The 18989-nt window shown below is 32.8% G+C and overlaps 2 protein-coding genes across 3 annotated transcripts; both read left to right on the top strand.

The window, feature by feature from the left end:
* Positions 1 to 5222: 5222 nt before the first annotated feature.
* Positions 5223 to 7835, top strand: LOC129899409 (GDSL esterase/lipase At4g28780-like). The gene is made up of 5 exons (XM_055974368.1): positions 5223 to 5555; positions 5883 to 6010; positions 6091 to 6333; positions 6460 to 6712; positions 7437 to 7835. The coding sequence occupies exons 1-5, from the start codon at positions 5309 to 5311 to the stop codon at positions 7664 to 7666; spliced, it is 1101 nt and encodes a 366-aa protein (XP_055830343.1). The 5' UTR covers positions 5223 to 5308; the 3' UTR covers positions 7667 to 7835.
* Positions 7836 to 8713: 878 nt separating this feature from the next.
* On the top strand, positions 8714 to 18678 carry LOC129900824 (uncharacterized). 2 transcript variants are annotated; one of them, XM_055975893.1, is made up of 17 exons: positions 8714 to 9065; positions 9156 to 9261; positions 10774 to 10842; positions 11013 to 11177; positions 11276 to 11349; positions 11798 to 11900; positions 12302 to 12344; positions 12698 to 12760; positions 13338 to 13567; positions 14368 to 14488; positions 14571 to 14671; positions 14847 to 14960; positions 15032 to 15202; positions 15790 to 15933; positions 16009 to 16154; positions 17595 to 17684; positions 17832 to 17945. In XM_055975893.1, the coding sequence occupies exons 1-16, from the start codon at positions 8996 to 8998 to the stop codon at positions 17633 to 17635; spliced, it is 1761 nt and encodes a 586-aa protein (XP_055831868.1). In that variant the 5' UTR covers positions 8714 to 8995; the 3' UTR covers positions 17636 to 17684; positions 17832 to 17945. The 2 variants fall into 2 exon arrangements, with proteins under 2 accessions (XP_055831868.1, XP_055831867.1); XM_055975892.1 differs by lacking the exon at positions 17595 to 17684 and having other exon boundaries at positions 8715 to 9065; positions 17832 to 18678.
* Positions 18679 to 18989: the final 311 nt, after the last annotated feature.

The raw sequence follows: 18989 nt of genomic DNA, 5'->3' as shown, positions 1-18989 counted from the left end.
CTTCTACCTAATCCCCTCCCCTAATTTTGAGTAGCCAATGTGATCACAAGCACGTGTGATCATCCCCAACTATGTGACTTATTTAAGATCTCATTTGTCCTGTCTATCCAAAAGATGAAATTAGAGGAGGAGAAATCTCGTGACTAGTAGTAGGGCAACTCTTTGAATATCCCATGCATCTATTTATTCTTCTTCGAGCTCCCTAACCTACTGAAATTTGAGAGAAAGCCAAATTTTTTTTACAATGACGACAAGATAATATCTACACATTGATTTTCATGGCATGTACAGCTAATAAAATAAAAATGTCACTGTGCAAGCAAAGCCAAAAGATTCAAATGCCGACTGTACGCGGGGAAAAAAGTTATCAGTAGTAAATAAAGATTGATGATTTGAAATTTATAAGTTCTGAATAAATATATATTAAATGAATTTTATCATACAAATACAGGGTTAAGATCAAAGATTTTGGGTTTTGTCGCACCTTCTACCCTATGTCTTCTCTTCCTGTACGACGTCCGCGTCAAATTGCATATAATTTTTTATCACTTAACTATGGTAAAATGATACTTACATATTACTTACTTTGTGAAATTAAAGTTTACTTCACTAGTTGATTTGACGTAAATACAAGGTACAAGTAAAAATATTTCTCAATATACTAGGGATCCTAAAGGTAAAGAAAAGCCCCCCGCTGAAAGTGCTGCAACAACAGGTTAATTTGTCCTTGAAACAGTCATATTCATCAGAATTTAATTGACCCATGTATATTTATGACGAGGAAAAAGACTTATTCAGACTCGATGTATGCGCAAAATCATATTAATGTTGAACGATAAATTGAAATAAGAAAATGCATTACTTAGGTAATATAATCTTATGAAAGAAAAAAAAATATTTGTCATGCATTTATCGATTTGATGAATGCACCAAGTTTGCAGGGAGGAGCTAGAGAGGTGGAACCGAACCCCCTTTTCTTGGAAAATCACACTGTATATATAAGGTCAGTTTTTATTTATTTTTTATATATATAGTAGATAATAAACTCGTTTGATTAACTGAATTTGGTGTAAACCTCGAATGACAAACATTTTTTAATCCCTTACAAAATATGGAGAAACCTAATTTATTTATTACTAAGTTGAAACCAAAAACAAGGCAAAGGGCAAAAACTTGATTGTTGGACCACCCACTTCTTTTGCTAAGACAAGAGTAGGACCAGAAGGGCATTAATTGCACATGTTTTTATGGGTATATTGTTCAATGGCTTGTTCAATCATATACCTAATTACTGACCCTGTTGGTACAATACAGCACAAAGTTTGCCACACTACCTAATTCAATTAAATTATCAAGATCCAAATATGTATGTACAAAACATTTAACCTCTTAAATAGGTGCAACAAATGCTATAGCACAAGCATATCTTGGATCATAGAAACTACACGATCTCTCATAAAAAAATTATGAAACATACAAAAAAAAAGGAAAAATTATGTGAATTGACAAACATTATTAATGTATTATTTAATATAGCTATAATTTCACATAATTATGAATCGCGATTACAGTATAATGAAATTTGCTATTATACAAATCTGGGGGCTCATATACAAACGTGAAAGCAAATTAAGGGGCTCATATACAAATCTTTCAAGCAAATTTGTATTTTCTTTTGTATTTGTACATTTTGGGGTTTAAAGATTTGTATTTGTATACAAAACGAATTTAGGGGCTCATATACAAATCTCTAAAGCAAATTTGTATTTATATATACAATCTCTTTAAAAGCCCAAATTTGTATAATGCGGCGAGATATACAAACGAAAAAAATCTAATTTGTATAATGCAATGAGATATACAAACAAAAATTGACATAGCAACTGGAACTATAGCTATGAAACATAGTTAAACAAACTATAGCTAAAGAGTCTATTTATATTTCAAGTCTTTGTTATTTTTGAAAGTTTTGCTAAAAAGAAATTACACTATAGATACAATTTCATTAGTTATAGTAGTATATTGTCTTTTTTTAATAATAGAGTTATTTGTCGTTATAAGCCAACTTAAAGATTGTGGAAAAGAAATGCTTTGTACATAGAATATACATGTTCTAATGAAGGATAACATATACTAAGTGGATTAGTTTAAGAGAAATTTTCGTATACAGTTATAGTTTAGCCTCTAATTATGAAACATAGCTATAATTTTCGTATTTATGAAATGTAGTAATTTGTGTATTTATAAAACATAGCAATAATTTGGATATTATGGAACGTAGCAATAATTTGTATCCATGCACAAGCAAAATACATTGTGTCGGTGCAGATAACAATAGTGAAATACATTGTATTCGTGCATGATAAGTGTATTTGTGTATATAAAATATCTCTATAGTGGAATACAGTGTATTCGTGTGCGTCAATTGTGAAATACATTGTATATGTGCGTATAATAAGTGTATTCGTATGTATAGAGCGTAACAATAGTCAAATACATGATATCGGTGAGTTTAATAAGTGTATTTGCACGTATATAATATCTCTGCCTAACTGTATTTGCACGTATCTATTATAAAACTCCCAAATTATCACTATATTATGTATTTTGTAAAGCAACTGTTATTTTAGATAAATTCAGAGCATTAGTTTGTTGTGTCACGTAGTTTTCCCTAAATTTAAGTGCGTACAAATTGAATGGAACACTAATTAAGAAGTAAAAGAGAAGAATATACAATTAAAAGAAGGGAAATTTAGATAGATATACTATATTAAGAAAATATTTATCATTTATAACAATAACATTTTTTTTCAATGGACATTTATAAAAATATTTATAATATAATTTTAATACATATTAGCGAAATAATTTATAAAGCACATATAATACAAATTTATACACTTATAATAAATTGTGTCAATTTCTTACCAAACATGTATAATATATTTTAAAACACTTATAATACATTTATATTATATGCATAATTCAATTTAAATACATATCATATTTATCATAGTATTGCTATGTATTGCTATAGATGATAATAAATAAAAAGTATTGCTAAATCAGTAAATATTAATTAAAAAGTCTTCATCCAAGTAATTTTTCTTTAAAATAAAATATGGGCCTCTACCTGTTATGAAACCAGCCCAGCCCAACAGGGTGTTTTGGTGTGAAGAAAAGGTGGGCCTAATTTGTGCCGTCGAATGATATAATTTGGGTCTGCTGATTGTTGGACCTTGTCCTAGTGGTAACTATTGGTCCATTATTAGCCCAAAGATGTTTTTCTTTCTTTTTCAACCAAAATTAATGAAAGATATTTTTGTGCACAGAGTTGTAAAGGGAAATCAAAACATCTTTGCATTAATTATGGCGTTGTGACACAAAAAAGTTATAGAAAAATCAATAGAGATACTAAAAATAATGAGATGCACATGATATGATTGTGATATTTTATCCCCTTAATTATAATTGTGATGTTTTATCCCCTTACTTGTAATATTATTGTATGAGTAAGAGAATATATAATCGCAATATCTTATTCCATTTTACATTGCCGTTGTCTGAGAAAAACGATATAATTGTGCGTTTTACTCCCTTAAAACTATTATTATTGCCTTGGTTGCGTATGAAAATTCAGAACAATATTATAAGGGAATAAATAAATAACTATATAAGATGTTACAATACTATAGTCGGTACCTTAGTGATTACAAATTTAAATACTTGTGTATTCAAACAAGAATTTGTAAAGTACTGAGTGTTTTTTTTTGTTTTTCACCGGGTGTCCGGAGCCGTGAAGCTACAACTAAATTCGGATCATGCATTGCAGGGCCTAGAGGTAACACTTCAAATAGGATTTTTTCCATATTCAGAGCTCGAATTTAAAACCTTTGATTAAGAGTGAAGCAGTCCCACCACTCCATCACACTTGGTAAGTAATGAGTGTTGTGTTCGAGGAGGACAAAAAATAATCAAAGAGTGGAGTGGGGGAGGGGGGATTGGATTAAATGGCCGCAAAAGCAAACGATCAATAAATGAATTTAAAATGCAGATCAACTAACCTTTTACTTTGTGGGACTTCAGTACTTGCAGTCGCAGGCAATGCTTGTACATTTGCCAAACACCTATCTTTGGCGTGGCTAAGAGTCCGTTTGAATTGACTTATTACTTATTTTTTGATTATTTTTTATTATTTTGATTTAAAAATAAGTAGTTAAAAAGTTTTAAATAAGTCAATCCAAACAAGTTTTAAGTTCATATTTCATGTTTATGACATGTATTATTTGTTTTGATCTGATTTACTTCATAGATATGTCTTTTTATCGAGCATAAAAGTGCACATATCATGTAAATATTCGTCAAATTGTGTTCAAAGATGTAAATCAGAAAACTAGAAGAAACAAAATAATATTTCGAGCTCACGATTTTTTGTGTGTCGTTAAAGTATTTAACTTTATCATTATTGCCAAGGTATGGGTTAATCTATTCTGGAGCAGAATAAAAAACGTTTCTATAATAAAGGTAATACAAATAACAGAATCTTGTCGAACTCAATTTGACGGAGAAAGTCACACACTAGATACTTGCGTTTACTTTTGAACAAATGATGCACAAATGCAATGAAAGTGTTTCAATTTTTTGATGTATCGATGTATAAAATCTGAGGCAAGATTGCTGAATTTATAGATATTTAAAGAGTGAGATGAAGAACTGAAATCCAATAGGTATCTTTTTAGTACAATCCATAGGTTCAAAATCTAGATGCTGACTTTTTTAACCCCTTTTATATATATATATATATATATATATAAATTCATAATCCTATCAAATACTTTAAGGGTCGAGAAGGAATATCAAAATCTAATTCACTCGCGTCCTTTTGCATCTATGGCTGAATGGTAAAGCGCCCAACTCATAATTGACGAATTCGTAGGTTCAATTCCTACTGAATGCACACCAATGAAAGCAATGAACTCGCTCTAAATTCGCCTCCGTAAGTAACCAATGGATGAATGGCTTAACTTGAAGCACGTATAATGAACAGCAAACTAATTGTTACAAAAATCTAGTTCTGTTGCTAAGTTGGCCCCTATTTTTACTCACTTTTGATGCTTTTTGAAAGCCGCCTATTTAATACATTCCAACTAACCAAGAACAGTAATCCATAGTCGTCCTCCCCTTTTTTTTTCCTATATAAATAAATGTCTCATTACTTTATACAAAAGCAACAACAATAAAAAAAGAGTAGTTCGTTAGTACCCTTTCTAGCCAGCTAAGCTACTATAATATTACTACTAGTTTAAAGATGGCTAGTCCATTTTTGGCTGCTACCACAATTTTCCTAGTAGTGTTATTTATTGGAACATTTGTAAGTTGTATTGAGGGTGCTCCTCGTGCTTTCTTTGTGTTTGGTGACTCTCTTGTTGACAATGGCAACAATAATTATCTACTAACTTCAGCAAGGGCTGATTCTCCACCTTATGGAATTGATTATCCAACTCATCGTCCAACTGGCCGTTTTTCTAATGGCTTTAATATACCTGATCTTATAAGTAAGATTACTAACCCTTTTTTCCATCCATCCATCTCTCTTTTTGAATATGAGAGACGGAGATGGAGCTAGTTCATTATTGAATTCATCTCTAACGCCTCAATTAACTAGTGATATTGTCCGCTCTAGATTTATACCTGTCCAACTTTAAAATGCGACACTAATTTGTAGAGCATGCTTATTTATATACCCAACATACTGTCCCAAAAAGTGTGTAAATCTCCAAACGTCATTTTTGACTTTGGAAAAAAAAAGTATTTATTTCTATTTTCACGATGAAACATAGTCAAACGTCTAATATCCTATTACTAAAAATGTGTATGGACAGGCCAAGAGCTTGGTGCTGAGGCAACATTGCCTTATTTGGACCCTGAGCTTACTGGAGATAAATTGCTCGTTGGAGCAAATTTTGCTTCTGCTGGAATTGGAATTCTTAACGATACTGGAATTCAGTTTGTAAGTCCAATTATTATTTAGTTTATTGTTGATATATATTTTGCTTTTGTTTAATTAATTTTATTTATTTTTGGTTGTAGGCAAACATAATAAGAATATCGAGGCAACTACAATTCTTCGAACAGTACCAGGCTCGAGTGAATGCTCTTATAGGAGAAGAACAAACAGAGCGGCTAGTTAATGGAGCACTTGTTCTTATTACTTTGGGAGGCAATGACTATGTTAACAACTATTTTTTCTTACCAGTTACTCCAAGACGACTTCAATACAATCTTCAAGATTTCTCTGCTTATCTCATCTCTGAGTATCGAAAGATCTTAATGGTAATTGATGAACATACTCGCTCTTTTTCATTTTATACGTACCGTCTAACTTGTTAGTATAATTTTTTTCTCTAAACTTGTAATTGTTAAGTAACAAGAAGAAAACATCACATTGTTTGCATGCAGAGGCTATATGAATTGGGAGCTAGAAGAGTTTTAGTGACAGGATCAGGTCCATTAGGTTGTGTCCCATCTAGTCTGGCTTCAAGCAGTGTCAATGGGGAATGTGCTGAGGAGCCTCAACGAGCCTCAGCAATTTTCAACCCTCTACTTGTCCAAATGATTCAAGGACTCAATCAACAACTTGGCTCTGATATCTTTGTTGCTGCAAATGCTGTAGCAATGCAGAATAACTTCATCAAAAATCCACAAGCTTTTGGTATCACTTTTTAAAAAAAATTTGTTTTTCTAGTATCTTATAGTAATAGTCTTATAGGTATTGCTTCTCACCTGATTCGATATTTGATTTGCAGTTCAATTAATTTGAATTTTCTCCGAAAAATCCTGGTTTGTGGGGTAAAATAATGTCTACTAAAAAACTCATTTTTCTAGGATGTGAACACGAAATTTCTAATTTAAAAATGAAGGAATAGTACGTACTTATCACCCCTCCATAGTTTTTGACGGTAGTATAGTTTGTAAATGTTATAACAAACATAATAATATGATACCATCAAAAAATAAATTAAACAAAGTACTATAACATATTAAATTCCATTATATATATATAGACACATAACTGTGTGACATAACTTTACATCATCAACATATTTTAATATGCTTTAGTAGATTTATAGTTTTATGTTTCAAGTTACTAGTCTCACGTGTTATAGACGATTACCTAAAAGTTATAATTTTGGTGACCTAATAGTTTAATTATTTTTTATGATTATTAGAATGAAGATATTATTGAACTATCATGTTATAGACAATTACCTAAAATTATTTTCATATGACCTAATAGTTTAAAATTTTCTTATATTATTCGTTAATAGTAAGTTACGAAGATAGGTTAAATTACACAATAATATAGAGTATATCGTTTAATAATATTGATATATAGGAATTAATTATTATTTTTTTAACCTTCAAATAATGAACAGGTTTTGTGACATCAAAGATAGCATGTTGTGGACAAGGGCCATATAATGGAGTTGGTGTTTGCACAGCTGCTTCAAATATATGTCCCAACAGAGATATATATGCATTCTGGGATCCTTTTCATCCTACTGAACGTGCCAATAAAATAATTGTTCAAACAATTTTTACTGGTTCTGACAAGTACATGACACCAATGAATTTGAGCACCATTATGGCTATTGACTCTCTCTAGATCCAATTATTATATATATACTATGTATCTTCTTGAAATTTTATGTTTTAAAGTTGCTACCTAAGTCAATGCAACTTTATTATATATATTTATTAATGTAATTTTGATATATATGATGAGTGAAAATGAAAATGAAATGTTGTTTTTCTATAATATATATAATTATTTAGTTGTTAAGGTATATAATAAATTAAATTTCTTCTCTTATGTATCATTCTTTTGTTCACAAACTTGAAAAACTCATTTGAAAGAAGCAATTTATTATCTGAGCCATTTTATATTTTATTAAAAATAAGAAAAATATCTCACATATTCGAAGAAGTAAATAAAAAGCAAAAATATAACATCAATAATATTAACATATTTAAAAATATCTCACTAACTGAAATTTAAAGAAGATAAAATATATCCGACCTCACTCCTACATCAATATACTTTGGAGTGGACCAATGCATAAATTATTGACAATTTTTTTTTTAATCACTTTTACATATCTCTGTGGGACACCTACATGATTTGTTTTTTTCCAATTGCCCCAACATACTTTTTATCTATGTTTGTTTGTGGTATGATCAAAGTTGCATTTTAATTTAATATATATTTTTTGAAAATCTCGATATGTCATTCTTTACTCTCAACAACTAGTTTTTAGGGTTAGATTCTTTTTGGGTTGCATCACATACTAAATAATTTTTATTTTTCTACATTGCCTAGATTTTAATCTTTCTTTATAAAATTGATCGAGCTCAAGTTTTAATAAAATCGACTGAGCTCATATTTTTCCATTAAAATTGAAAAAACTAAAAAATCATCGAGCTTAGTTATTTAAATATTATGCATTATATAAATATATATATATTTTTTTTAGAATAAATCGACTGACCTCAGACAACTAAAAAATTAAATTCAATCCGTTTTATTCTTCAAAAAGTTTCCCTCGAATACATTTCTCACTCTTTGATATACATTCCTTTCTCTATGTATGTATCTGGATTCTGTTCATGTATCTAAATGTTGAATGATATATTCAAAATTCATTATGCGATTTTTGTAATTTAGAACACGGTAATTAGGGAAATAAGGTAAGTTACACTAATTTTTAAATTAGATAGTGAAGTGTCAATCAAACCTAGAAGAGACGACGCCCGACGTCATCTCGTGTTGAAAAAAAAATCCCATCTTATTCTTCTCCTTGTTAATCATAACTCCTATTTCATTTTGCTGTTATATTTTTTTTGAATTATTTTCGCATTTTGTATATGATTTTTTGCAACTCCATTTGTAAAAAATCGCAGCTTTATGTAGTATTAATCTTAGGGTTGTGATAACATGGGGAAAGTTGAAGTTCCATCATTAATTACCTTATGCATATACTCAATCAGAGATGAACTCATTCAAGGTGATTGTTTTCTTGTTTGTTTATGTGAATTATAATTTTTGGTGTTATAATATTCATCTATTGCTTAGCATTTTTTGTTTTTGTTTTCAGTTGATGATCCTAATCTTTCATCAGTATTGTATCAACTTCCTATGGAGTTGTTCGATCAGTTGCTGTTGCACCTGCCTCCATTGGCGTTGCAGAAATTACAACAAGGGTTTTTATCTCAACACTCTATTATAGATTATATATGTTTCTTTAGTAGGATTCCACTGGCTATGTTGTTGTTGTATATGTTTCTTTAGTAAACTTTTTTTTTTATACTTGGGCACTAATTCCATGAGGTACTTGCTGCCTTTCACCAGCACAGGTATCGGTAAATTTGTCCACCAAGACTTGAATAGATGAGAATGAGAGTGAGACATTGTATTGTGTCTATGTAGCGATTGGACAGAAACGCTCAACTGTGGCACAATTAGTTCAAATTCTTTCAGAAATCACCTTGTGTTTCTTGCCTCTTGCCTGGGATTTGAACCTGAGACATAATAGTTTTTCAACCTATTTCATTGAACTATAGGAACTTTGACAATCCCTATATTTGGAGAATCCCTTGTTTTTTTTTAATGAGAAATAATTGAGTATTGGATTGGAACTGGCTCCAATGGAGCTGAATGGATATTGACAATTCATACTGTTGACCGACTAGTTTGGGTTTGACCACATTAAAAAAGCTTTATTTAAAACAGCTGTGACTTAATTATCCACGTTGTACGTTCAAAAGCATGAATATAATTACTTATCTCCACTTTGATATGCTTTTCATTGAGTTGAGGGTTTTTAGAAACAACCTCTCTACCTCCCAAGGTAGGGGTAACGTTTGCACATACTCTATACTCTATCCTCCTCAGACACCTATGGGATTACACTGTGTATGTTGTTGTTGTTGTCAGGGAATACTACCTGCTAATAAATACTACTAGTAATTTGTCACAATTAGAATACAAGCATCAATCTTGTTAAATAGTATCTTTCACTCAAAATATGGCCACATTTTATCTGGAACTAGATACCAACAGCTATTTGGTGGTGCACTTGGAAAGAAATACAAGAATTTCGTAGAGCAAAGGAAAATGTGTAATACAGATGTATCTCTTTCTTTTTTTGGTGTAACAAGGCTTCATTTAATGATTTAAAATCCATGATAGACTTTTTGAGCTCTTTACACAATATGTAACAGCTTTCCTGTATATACTGCCCAGTAATACAACTATCCTTTACTGTTGAAGTAAATAAATAAAAATCTGGCCATATTTATTTCGAAGGCTAGAACCATTTTCAACATCTTGATTAAGTTGCAGAATGAAAAGATTATATCTTCTTATCAGCCGTATGTGTCATTTGCATCTTGGTTCCACTTCTGTTCTCAAAAAATTATTCTCTCTTTTAATCTGCTGAAAGCTCATTTGTAATTACTGCTAAACCGAAAGGACATGAATAAAGGTGTATAGTTTGAAACTTTTGGTACATCTGACTGTTTGAGAAAGTGGTTTGGTATTAAGAGTAATGAAGCTAGTTAACCGTGAATTGATCATCATTTTAGGTAGGTCATATGTATAACTGATATAGGTGGTTGACATTATTTAGGTTTTTTCGCATGGACCTTTATGTAGTGGCAGGGGTGCATAATAGTGCCTGAACTTTCACCAGAAAATCTTGTGTTGTGTTGTAGGAAATCTGATATCTTGGATGATTACGAGCTTTTGACTGATGGTGTTGATAATCAGAGAAAGCGTAAAAGGTCTGCATCTGTAGAAAATATAGGAAATTGAGTGAGTTTTCTTCAGCTTCCTTGTCATAAAGAAAGAGCATGTTACATCACGGGTAATAGTTGTAGAGGAGAGGTTACCCGGATATACATGATCTGCAAATGATTTTATTTTGAATGGAACTTCAAATATGTTTCTGCAGATATCTGAATTTTGAGGAAGAGTGGAAAAATCTCTATGAAGCTCGGTGGCCTGCTTTTGGTCGGAGGAGTAAGAATTTCGATAGTAAGTCATTTGCCAGATCAGCAAAAGTAAAAGAAGTAGAGTGTGACTGGCAACAGATGTATTGGGAAGCACATTTGCAGAAGTACGAACATCAAATGATCTACTTATTGGTGGTTACCACTATTTTATATGGCTTCAGTTCACCTGTCATTTTAAAATTCTACATTTTTTGGGGAACAGTTGCCTGGATACAACAGCAGAGTTTGCTTTATTCCCATCTTTTCATGGTCGGATTAGTGAAATAGAAGTTCCAGGTAAGAGATTCATGTTGATTGACGTCTCTTATTATCCATTGCACCACTTTCTGGCAAATCAATTTATGGCAGCCATGCCCGGATCCTTATTTATGCATCCTCTTTTAGATGCTGTCTTGGGTTAAAATCAAATTTTCTATTAAACACTCAAATCCTCTTGTGGGGCTAACTTTTCTTTCTTCCTTTTACTCTAGTCTATTTGGGCAAGGAATATTTTATTCACACACTATGTGAAAGCTATGTTTTGGACAGAGTTTAAAGAGGATTTTGAAGGAGGTTGAATCTTTTCAGATGCCTTTATTTTGTCTGGAGTTTTGTATCACAAGTAGTATTTGTATGCAGAAGTCTTTTCCTGTTCTGGAAAAATTATAGCTCAAGAAAGTCCTAAAAAAAGCTCTAAACTAGCCAGGTAAGATTTAGTTGATACAAGTTTCTTTTGTTTGTGCAGAATCAATCCTAAACTATATTGATCATAGGGGACACATCAGTAGATTCACCTGTGACTATTCCAAGTTTGCTTATCACTGCCAACAATTTGGATCATATGCCAGGTGTATTTTTACAATTTTTTAAAATCTGCAGGTGTTATCTATTCAGAGGACATTGAGCCTCATGGCAGAAATATCTTTAAATGCCATATGCAAATTAATGTTCCTATTATTACGAGTCATTGTCTTGAACACAACATTCGTGAAGTATCATCGAAGGTTGAAACTGGGGTTCTCTCTGCAGTTCTCTACTTTATTTTCCTTTTTTTCCTCTTTGAAACAGGGGGTGTGCTGAATAAGTTTTTGTTTTGAACATTAAAAGTACAAATTTGGAGCCTTTTTGTGCATGTAGATCCTTCATTACTGCAAATGATTTGTGTTTCATGCTACATATTGTGTTTCAACTACTGTTCTTGATGTTCTCAAACACAGTTCATTTTGAATTACATTTGTTTTGATTGCAGACACCTGAGATTGCCAAATGTTCTGTGTGTGGAAGAAACTTGTGTAAGTTGTAGTGTTGTACATACTGTGCACTATATGTTCTCTATTTCCAATTGAAAGTCCAATTTGACTTTCTAATATCAAACAGGACAGTTTAAATTGAAATCACATATAGATGTTTAACTACTTGATGCAGATAAAAGGAAGCTTCCAATTGATAATACTTGTGTGAAATTTCAATTTCTAATTTTATTGTCAAATAGAAAAAGAACAACATAAAAAGTAAGTTAGAAAATGCTTGTTTAAATAATATTTAGGCGTTACATTAAATATGCAAAGAAGAGATTGATTGATTTGATGGCATATACAGCTTCCTTTAGTTTTTCTATATTATTACCTTATATTCTTTGTTGCAGCTTTTACTTAGAAATGCAAGGTTGGAGAGTTTGGAATTACAATGGATCAAGTCTGATGAGCATGTAAGTTTAGTTCTTTTATATATGTGCTGTACATCTTAGTTTTCAGGAAAAAGCAAAATTTACAAGTAACAACGAAGAGACATGGCCTCCATCAAAGAGCAAATCCAGCTGCTGAAATATGGTAGTCCTGAGTCCTGACCCACGGATAACACATAGCTCTCCCCAATGGTCTACCTTATTTCCCACGTATTCCCAGCCATACTCCCCACCAAGACAAGCTGATCCTGTTTCTACTTTCTTCTCTGGTGCATCTGAGTCTATACAGCCAAAAGAAGAAAAGTTTGACATAGCAAAATTCGTGTGGGAAAGAAAAGATGCCATGGCCCCTAAGAGACTGTTTGAGATAAGATTCCAGACATGCCACTGGCATCAGATCCTATAATCTACTCTGACATACATTTATTTCTGGAATTCAAGTCAGAACTAAATGTGTGGAACATACTTGTTGTCTCAAGTGCTTGTGCATTTTCTGTTTGGCATCTGTAGTAAAAAGGGAATTTGCAGACATATCTTTGTTTTAAATTCTTATATCTTCTTAACTGTTGCACTGCTTTTCCTGTGGCTTTCAACCTTACAGGTCGAGGGGTTATGCCAACTCATCAGCCAGAACTATCGATCCCTAAAGTCAATTAAATTCATGCATTGCAAGTTTACGGTTGCTTCTCTTGATGCAATTTGTGACTTGCTATGCTTGCACAGTCCTCAAGCACTTGGAATGCAACATTTCTCAATCAAGACATCGAGCTTCCTAGAGAACAACTTTCATTCCTTGCCTGCTGGACTAATATCTTTTCTATCATCAGGGAGGTATAGTGGATTTCACTGCAGCCTCCATCAGCTCGTTTATTTAACTGTTCTATGCTTTATACTCATAATCAGCAGTTAACAATCAAGTTGTTTAATGTGATGTGTATCTTCATATTCATGATATCATGAAACCAAGGATGTCATGTGAGTTATTTTTTTTTTAAAAAAAGAATTTTTTTTCCCTCTTGGCAATATTGCTGCTTTTGTATCTGTCTGCTTATAAAGTTTAAACTATAATGGTACTAGTGACAGCAATCACACAGATAGTTGTATTCTGGGAGTTTCCTGGTTGAAGAAATTGAAATTTTGTTAAAATGCTCTTATCTTATGAGTGCAATCAATGACTGTGTTTTAGTGGACTGACGATCCATCTATATAATCTTTCCTTAAATTATATTTCATACTTTTTTGTTTTTTCAATATGTTTTTCTAGGTGACTTTGGGAAATTTGGTTGTTTTAAATCTATATATCTGCGATAATCTCATTTCTTTCAAGCAGAATTTGGTAACAATGTGGGATTTAGTAACAGTTCAGAGAGTTCAAACTTGGCTCATAGTTTCTCTTCGGTTGGAGACTAATTTCATTGCCCGTCAATTTAGTTCCTAAATGGGAGGAAATTATATTTAAGCCCGTAATTGATGCTAATCTTAGAGATACGGAGACTGTCATGTGATAGTTATGATTTGAGTACTTATGTATTGCAGTTCCTTGTTCATTCTGTGCATCATGGTACATACCATCTACTGTGACCCACTAAATGATTCCATAGACTTACATTTGTGCATCGTGTTTCTGCTAGGTCCTTGTCTTCTCTATGCTTATCAGACAACCATCTTCCTCGACATTTTGCGAGGATAGTTTTTGATACCCTCGTTGATGCTTCATCTAGTATTACCGTTCTGGACCTTTCAGAAAACAATGTGAGTAACGATATTTGCTCTGCTTTTGTTCTATTATACTGATGTAATCATCAACCAACCTATAGAAGATTTCACACTACAGATTGCGGGATGGCTTTCTCATTTCAAATGGAAATACAGAAGTAGCACAGAGCCACCTGGGACATATAAATCACTGAAGTCATTAAAGGAGCTTAATTTAAGGTATGTTTTGACTTTTCTATTCGTGCCTCAAAGAAGTCTCTTCTCATACTGAACTGCCTTAGCATAAGCAGTTCCTCAGTAAATTTAATCACAACTGACTTAATGAATCATGAAAGGTGTATTTGTATTGTCATCTTCACTGCAATAAAAAGTTTATTTGGTTCTCCAACTTCAGGAACTGCAATCTACAGAGGGACGATGTGGATTGTCTCAGATATGCTCTAGTCCACATACCTAATCTGGAGCAACTTGATCTCAGTGACAATCCTATTGAGACTTCTGGAATCAGGTTTGTTGAATTTTTCCGTCTGTGTACAGTGGCCAACTTGCTAAGGTCTCACAAGTGCGTTTTTCTTTCAGGTGTCTAATCCCCTACTTCAAAGAGACGCCCCATAGATATTTCCCCCTTGTCGATTTGAAGTTGGAAAGTTGTGAGCTTACATGCTTTGGAGTTTGTGAACTTCTAGAAGCTCTTTCATCTTTGAGAAAACCACTGAATTTTCTCTCGATTGGAGGCAATTCTCTTGGAAGGTTGGTAAAATAGATACAATTACAAAATTATATTCAACTTTCGTAATTCTTCTCCTAAATAGATGATATTTTCCGAGGGAAAACCACATATGACCTGGAGAGTTAGTTTATCAGTTGGCCTTCACATGCTTTCTTTGTAATCTAAGTTTGTAAGAGTTTACTATTCCACTTTATCAGCTAAAGTTGGGAGACATTTTAAGCCTTGTTCTGGGTTATATTGATCTCAAGTGAACGTTGTCATGGAAAATTTGCTGCAAATCTAATCTTTTCCTTTTGTCCTGGGAGTTGTATATCAGGTTATTTCATTATTTGGTGCTTTGATAGTTTTCCCTTTGCTGTAAAGTTAATATGACCACCAAATCAAACCTATTGTATTTGATTTCTCGCTGACTTTAAGACATTAGATCTCCTTTTAATCTTTGCTAAATATCTCATTTGACACTATTCATACTGCAGATGCTCGTCTGTCCGATATTACCCTTTCTTATTCTCATTTGACACTTCCAACCTTTCTTTCAAGATTGACACTTCCAACCTCTTCCATGGGAACAGTTTTTTGATATTCTCATTGCTCAACTTTTTTGTAGTGAGATAGGAACACCACTAGGGAAGTTTCTATGTGGAGGTATTCAAGCTCTTGATATTGAAGACATTGGACTAGGTTCTTCTGGCTTCATGAGAGCAGGCAAAGAGTTAGTAAAGGAAACAAAGCTCCACTCCATCAACATAAGGTTAAAGGGAATTTTCATTGAACTTTAGCTCATGGATTTGGAACTGAGAGTAACATGTTCATTAAATTTATGCAGCAAGAATCGAGGTGGAATTGAAACTGCAAGATTTTTGTCAAAGCTTTTCTCTCATGCTCCAGATCTTTCAACAGTAAACGCAAAATATAACTTTATGCCCAAAGAATCTTTGTCAATCCTTTGCTCTGCTGTAAAAGCTGCAAAAGGTACAACCTTATAATACTCTGTTTCTTCTCTCGTTTTGGTTTCTCTCTGTTGCCAAAATTTAAATTGTCAAATTAGTATCGACAACATGTGACCAATATAAATTGACAATTTAAGCATTCGGATCACATCAATCTTATATCTTCCTTTTGTCAGTTGCTAATAATGGATGGATAAGTTGTGAAAATAAAGTCACAACCTTCTATTTAGCATGTGGCATATCTCTTTTGCTGATTTGTTTGGTTAGGTGAATGTACAATTCTATCAGAAAATAGCACTTAAGATGGCACCCAAGGGTGTGGCCTAGCGGTCAATGAAGTGGTTGAGAACCCTGAGGTCTCAGATTCAAAACTCAGCGGAGACAAAAGAACAGTAGGTGATTCTTCGCATCTGTCCTAACTTTGGTGGACAGAGTTTTCAGGTAGTTGTTGCTGGTGGGAGGTGACAGGGATTCCGTGGAATTAGTCGAGGTGCCAGAAAAAAATAGCATTAAAGATGAGTGCAACCCATCTACAAGAACCTGACAATGACAATGAATACATTAAGTGTCAAGCTTGTGAAATTGAAGAATAAAATCTACTATTATTTAAAAATATCAAGATCTATCATTCTCCCAACAAAAGATAAGCTACTCCATAATGGAGCTAGTATTGCTAAGAAAATAATTTAGGCCTTTAAATTAAAAAAATAGACAGAAATACTCAAGAAGAATTTTTTTTCCTATTTAATACGCAACACATGAAGTGTGGATACACACATTCCCTCACGGTTTGTGTGGACAAAAGGTTGGTGTTTAGGTTTGGAGGAGGATAAAGGAGCAGGCCCATACTTCCCGGAGTTCGGAACCTGCTGTTCCCTTAAGAAGTGGGTGCGGGCTAACAATGTTGGGCCACAGGCATTCTCCCATATTAAAAAATTCCCGATTTAGAGGTTCTTTTAGTATTCACTATAATACACAAATATGCATCGCTAAGCTGGACTTAGTGATAAAAGAAGTTCAAATATTAGTTAACTATATAATACACAAATATGCATCGCCAAGCTGGACTTAGTGATAAAAGAAGTTCAAATATTAGTTATGGTAATTTCAATTGTTAGCTTTATATAAATTGGCATGAAAGGCAAAATTTCAATTTATGAGTTTGAGTTCAAATGTTAGTTAGAATTAGTTAGTTGGCTGAAATTGTGGAGGGAATTTAGATGTATAAGAGCCTTATTTTAAGTTCTTCACACTAGTTGGTGGAAATCCAACCACTTTTGCTCTCAAGTCTCAACTTAAGCTTGCTTAGTTAACTTTTTCCTTTTTTTCTTTTAGCTCTCTACTATACTTTCCAGTTTTCTGTTTGAGTTTTAGCATAACATTAGGTTTTAGTGGCCTCATGTTTCTACAAAAAAAAATTCCCCCTTTTCATACTTGATTTTATTATTTTGCTTGCGTCAAGGGTCCAAAACCAACCTCTCTACCTTCACAAGGTATGAGTAAGACTGTGTACACACCATCCTCTCCTGATTCCACTTGTGGGATTACACCGGTACGTTGTATGTTTCTATAATTTTTTGAGAAACTAGAAGGGAAATGTGAGTTGACATGGACATTTAAATGCATGTCAAAAGCTTTCTGTGCCTTCAGTTTCACTTATTTGTGGAATTCATTGACCTTTTTCTTTGCTATTTGTTAGGTAAACTGGAGCATTTGGATTTGAGGGGAAATATCTTGTGTGGACAACAAGTTGATTTATCTGAGTTGGCTGAGTTTCAAACCAATGGAGTTTCTATTTTGGAACTCTCTTCTTCACCAGCTTTAAATGAACCTTATGATGATGATCCTTAGTTGCTTCATGAGTTTCTGATCCTGTTATGAATCATGTTTGGTATTTAAGTGGAGAAAGGCAGATGGAAGCGGTATCATCGGGCTCCGCTTCTCTTGCGCTTGCTTGTGTGAAGGTTTAGAGCATGTGATTAGCCTCTCCCAAGTTCAAATTTTTTCCCTTGAAACAGTTGAGCTGGTTGTACTTTGAGCTCCAATTTTCTAACACCAACAAATCAAATTATGTTTGGGAAAAAGGTTCTCTTACAAGTATGGCAGATGTGTAAATTTTTCAGATTTTGGTGTGTTAATTTTTTGATGGAGGTGCTCGATCAAATTAGGTGTATTTCACAAGTTTGAATCCTACTATGATTCAAGTCTGATTCTGGTAAGTGGAGAAGGATGGAGGGATGAGCCTGTTTGTCCATCAAAGTTTGAAGTTGGTATAAAAGAAAATATTCCATGTCAATTTATGTAGACATTATTTTTTTTAGTCCGTCCAAAAAGGACCCTTTTATACATATTTAGTAATAGTTAATTTTGTTTATTCTTAATAAGATAATTTATAGTGAGACAAGTATTTGTATTTTATTTTAGATCACAAGTATTAAATCTTGAATTTTTTAAATTTTATGTTTAATCGGTTGCACCCTTTCGGGCGGCCAGGGTCATGCCACACAAGAGCCGTTGATGAATGCAACCTTTATTTTTACGAGTTAGTGGTAAGATCTGTGTATATTTTACCCTCTTTATATTTTACTTGGGGAATTTTACTGAGTATATTATTATTGTTGTCTAATCAAACAACTTTGGACTGAAGGAGTAATCATTTTTCGTGAGCTTGAGTAAGAAGATTAAAGAAATATGTGTATGAAAATATATTTTGTTCTCTTTCATTCGTGATGTCATAAATATTTAAGACGATGTCTCTCAAGTTAAAAGGGGAAATGAGTTTATAAGTTGTTTGATTTCCCTTACTTGTGGAAGACAATATTTAACGAATAAGCTATTAATTTTTGACGTTAAATTA

Source organism: Solanum dulcamara, chromosome 8 (genome assembly GCF_947179165.1).
Source record: "Solanum dulcamara chromosome 8, daSolDulc1.2, whole genome shotgun sequence".
Lineage (NCBI taxonomy): Eukaryota > Viridiplantae > Streptophyta > Magnoliopsida > Solanales > Solanaceae > Solanum > Solanum dulcamara.
The sequence above is the reverse complement of the archived record's forward strand: the minus strand, read 5'-3'. Positions and strand labels throughout refer to the sequence as shown.

Bases quoted from the DNA above. Each gene is read 5' to 3' on its own strand.
- LOC129899409 (XM_055974368.1), top strand. From the start codon at position 5,309: ATGGCTAGTCCATTTTTGGCTGCTACCACAATTTTCCTAGTAGTGTTA. The intron at 6,011-6,090 runs GTAAGTCCAATT...TTTTGGTTGTAG, and splicing joins ACGATACTGGAATTCAGTTT to GCAAACATAATAAGAATATC. The intron at 6,713-7,436 runs GTATCACTTTTT...AATAATGAACAG, and splicing joins CAAAAATCCACAAGCTTTTG to GTTTTGTGACATCAAAGATA.
- LOC129900824 (XM_055975892.1), top strand. From the start codon at position 8,996: ATGGGGAAAGTTGAAGTTCCATCATTAATTACCTTATGCATATACTCA. The intron at 9,066-9,155 runs GTGATTGTTTTC...TTTTGTTTTCAG, and splicing joins CAGAGATGAACTCATTCAAG to TTGATGATCCTAATCTTTCA. The intron at 11,901-12,301 runs GTGTATTTTTAC...TTTTGATTGCAG, and splicing joins CAATTTGGATCATATGCCAG to ACACCTGAGATTGCCAAATG.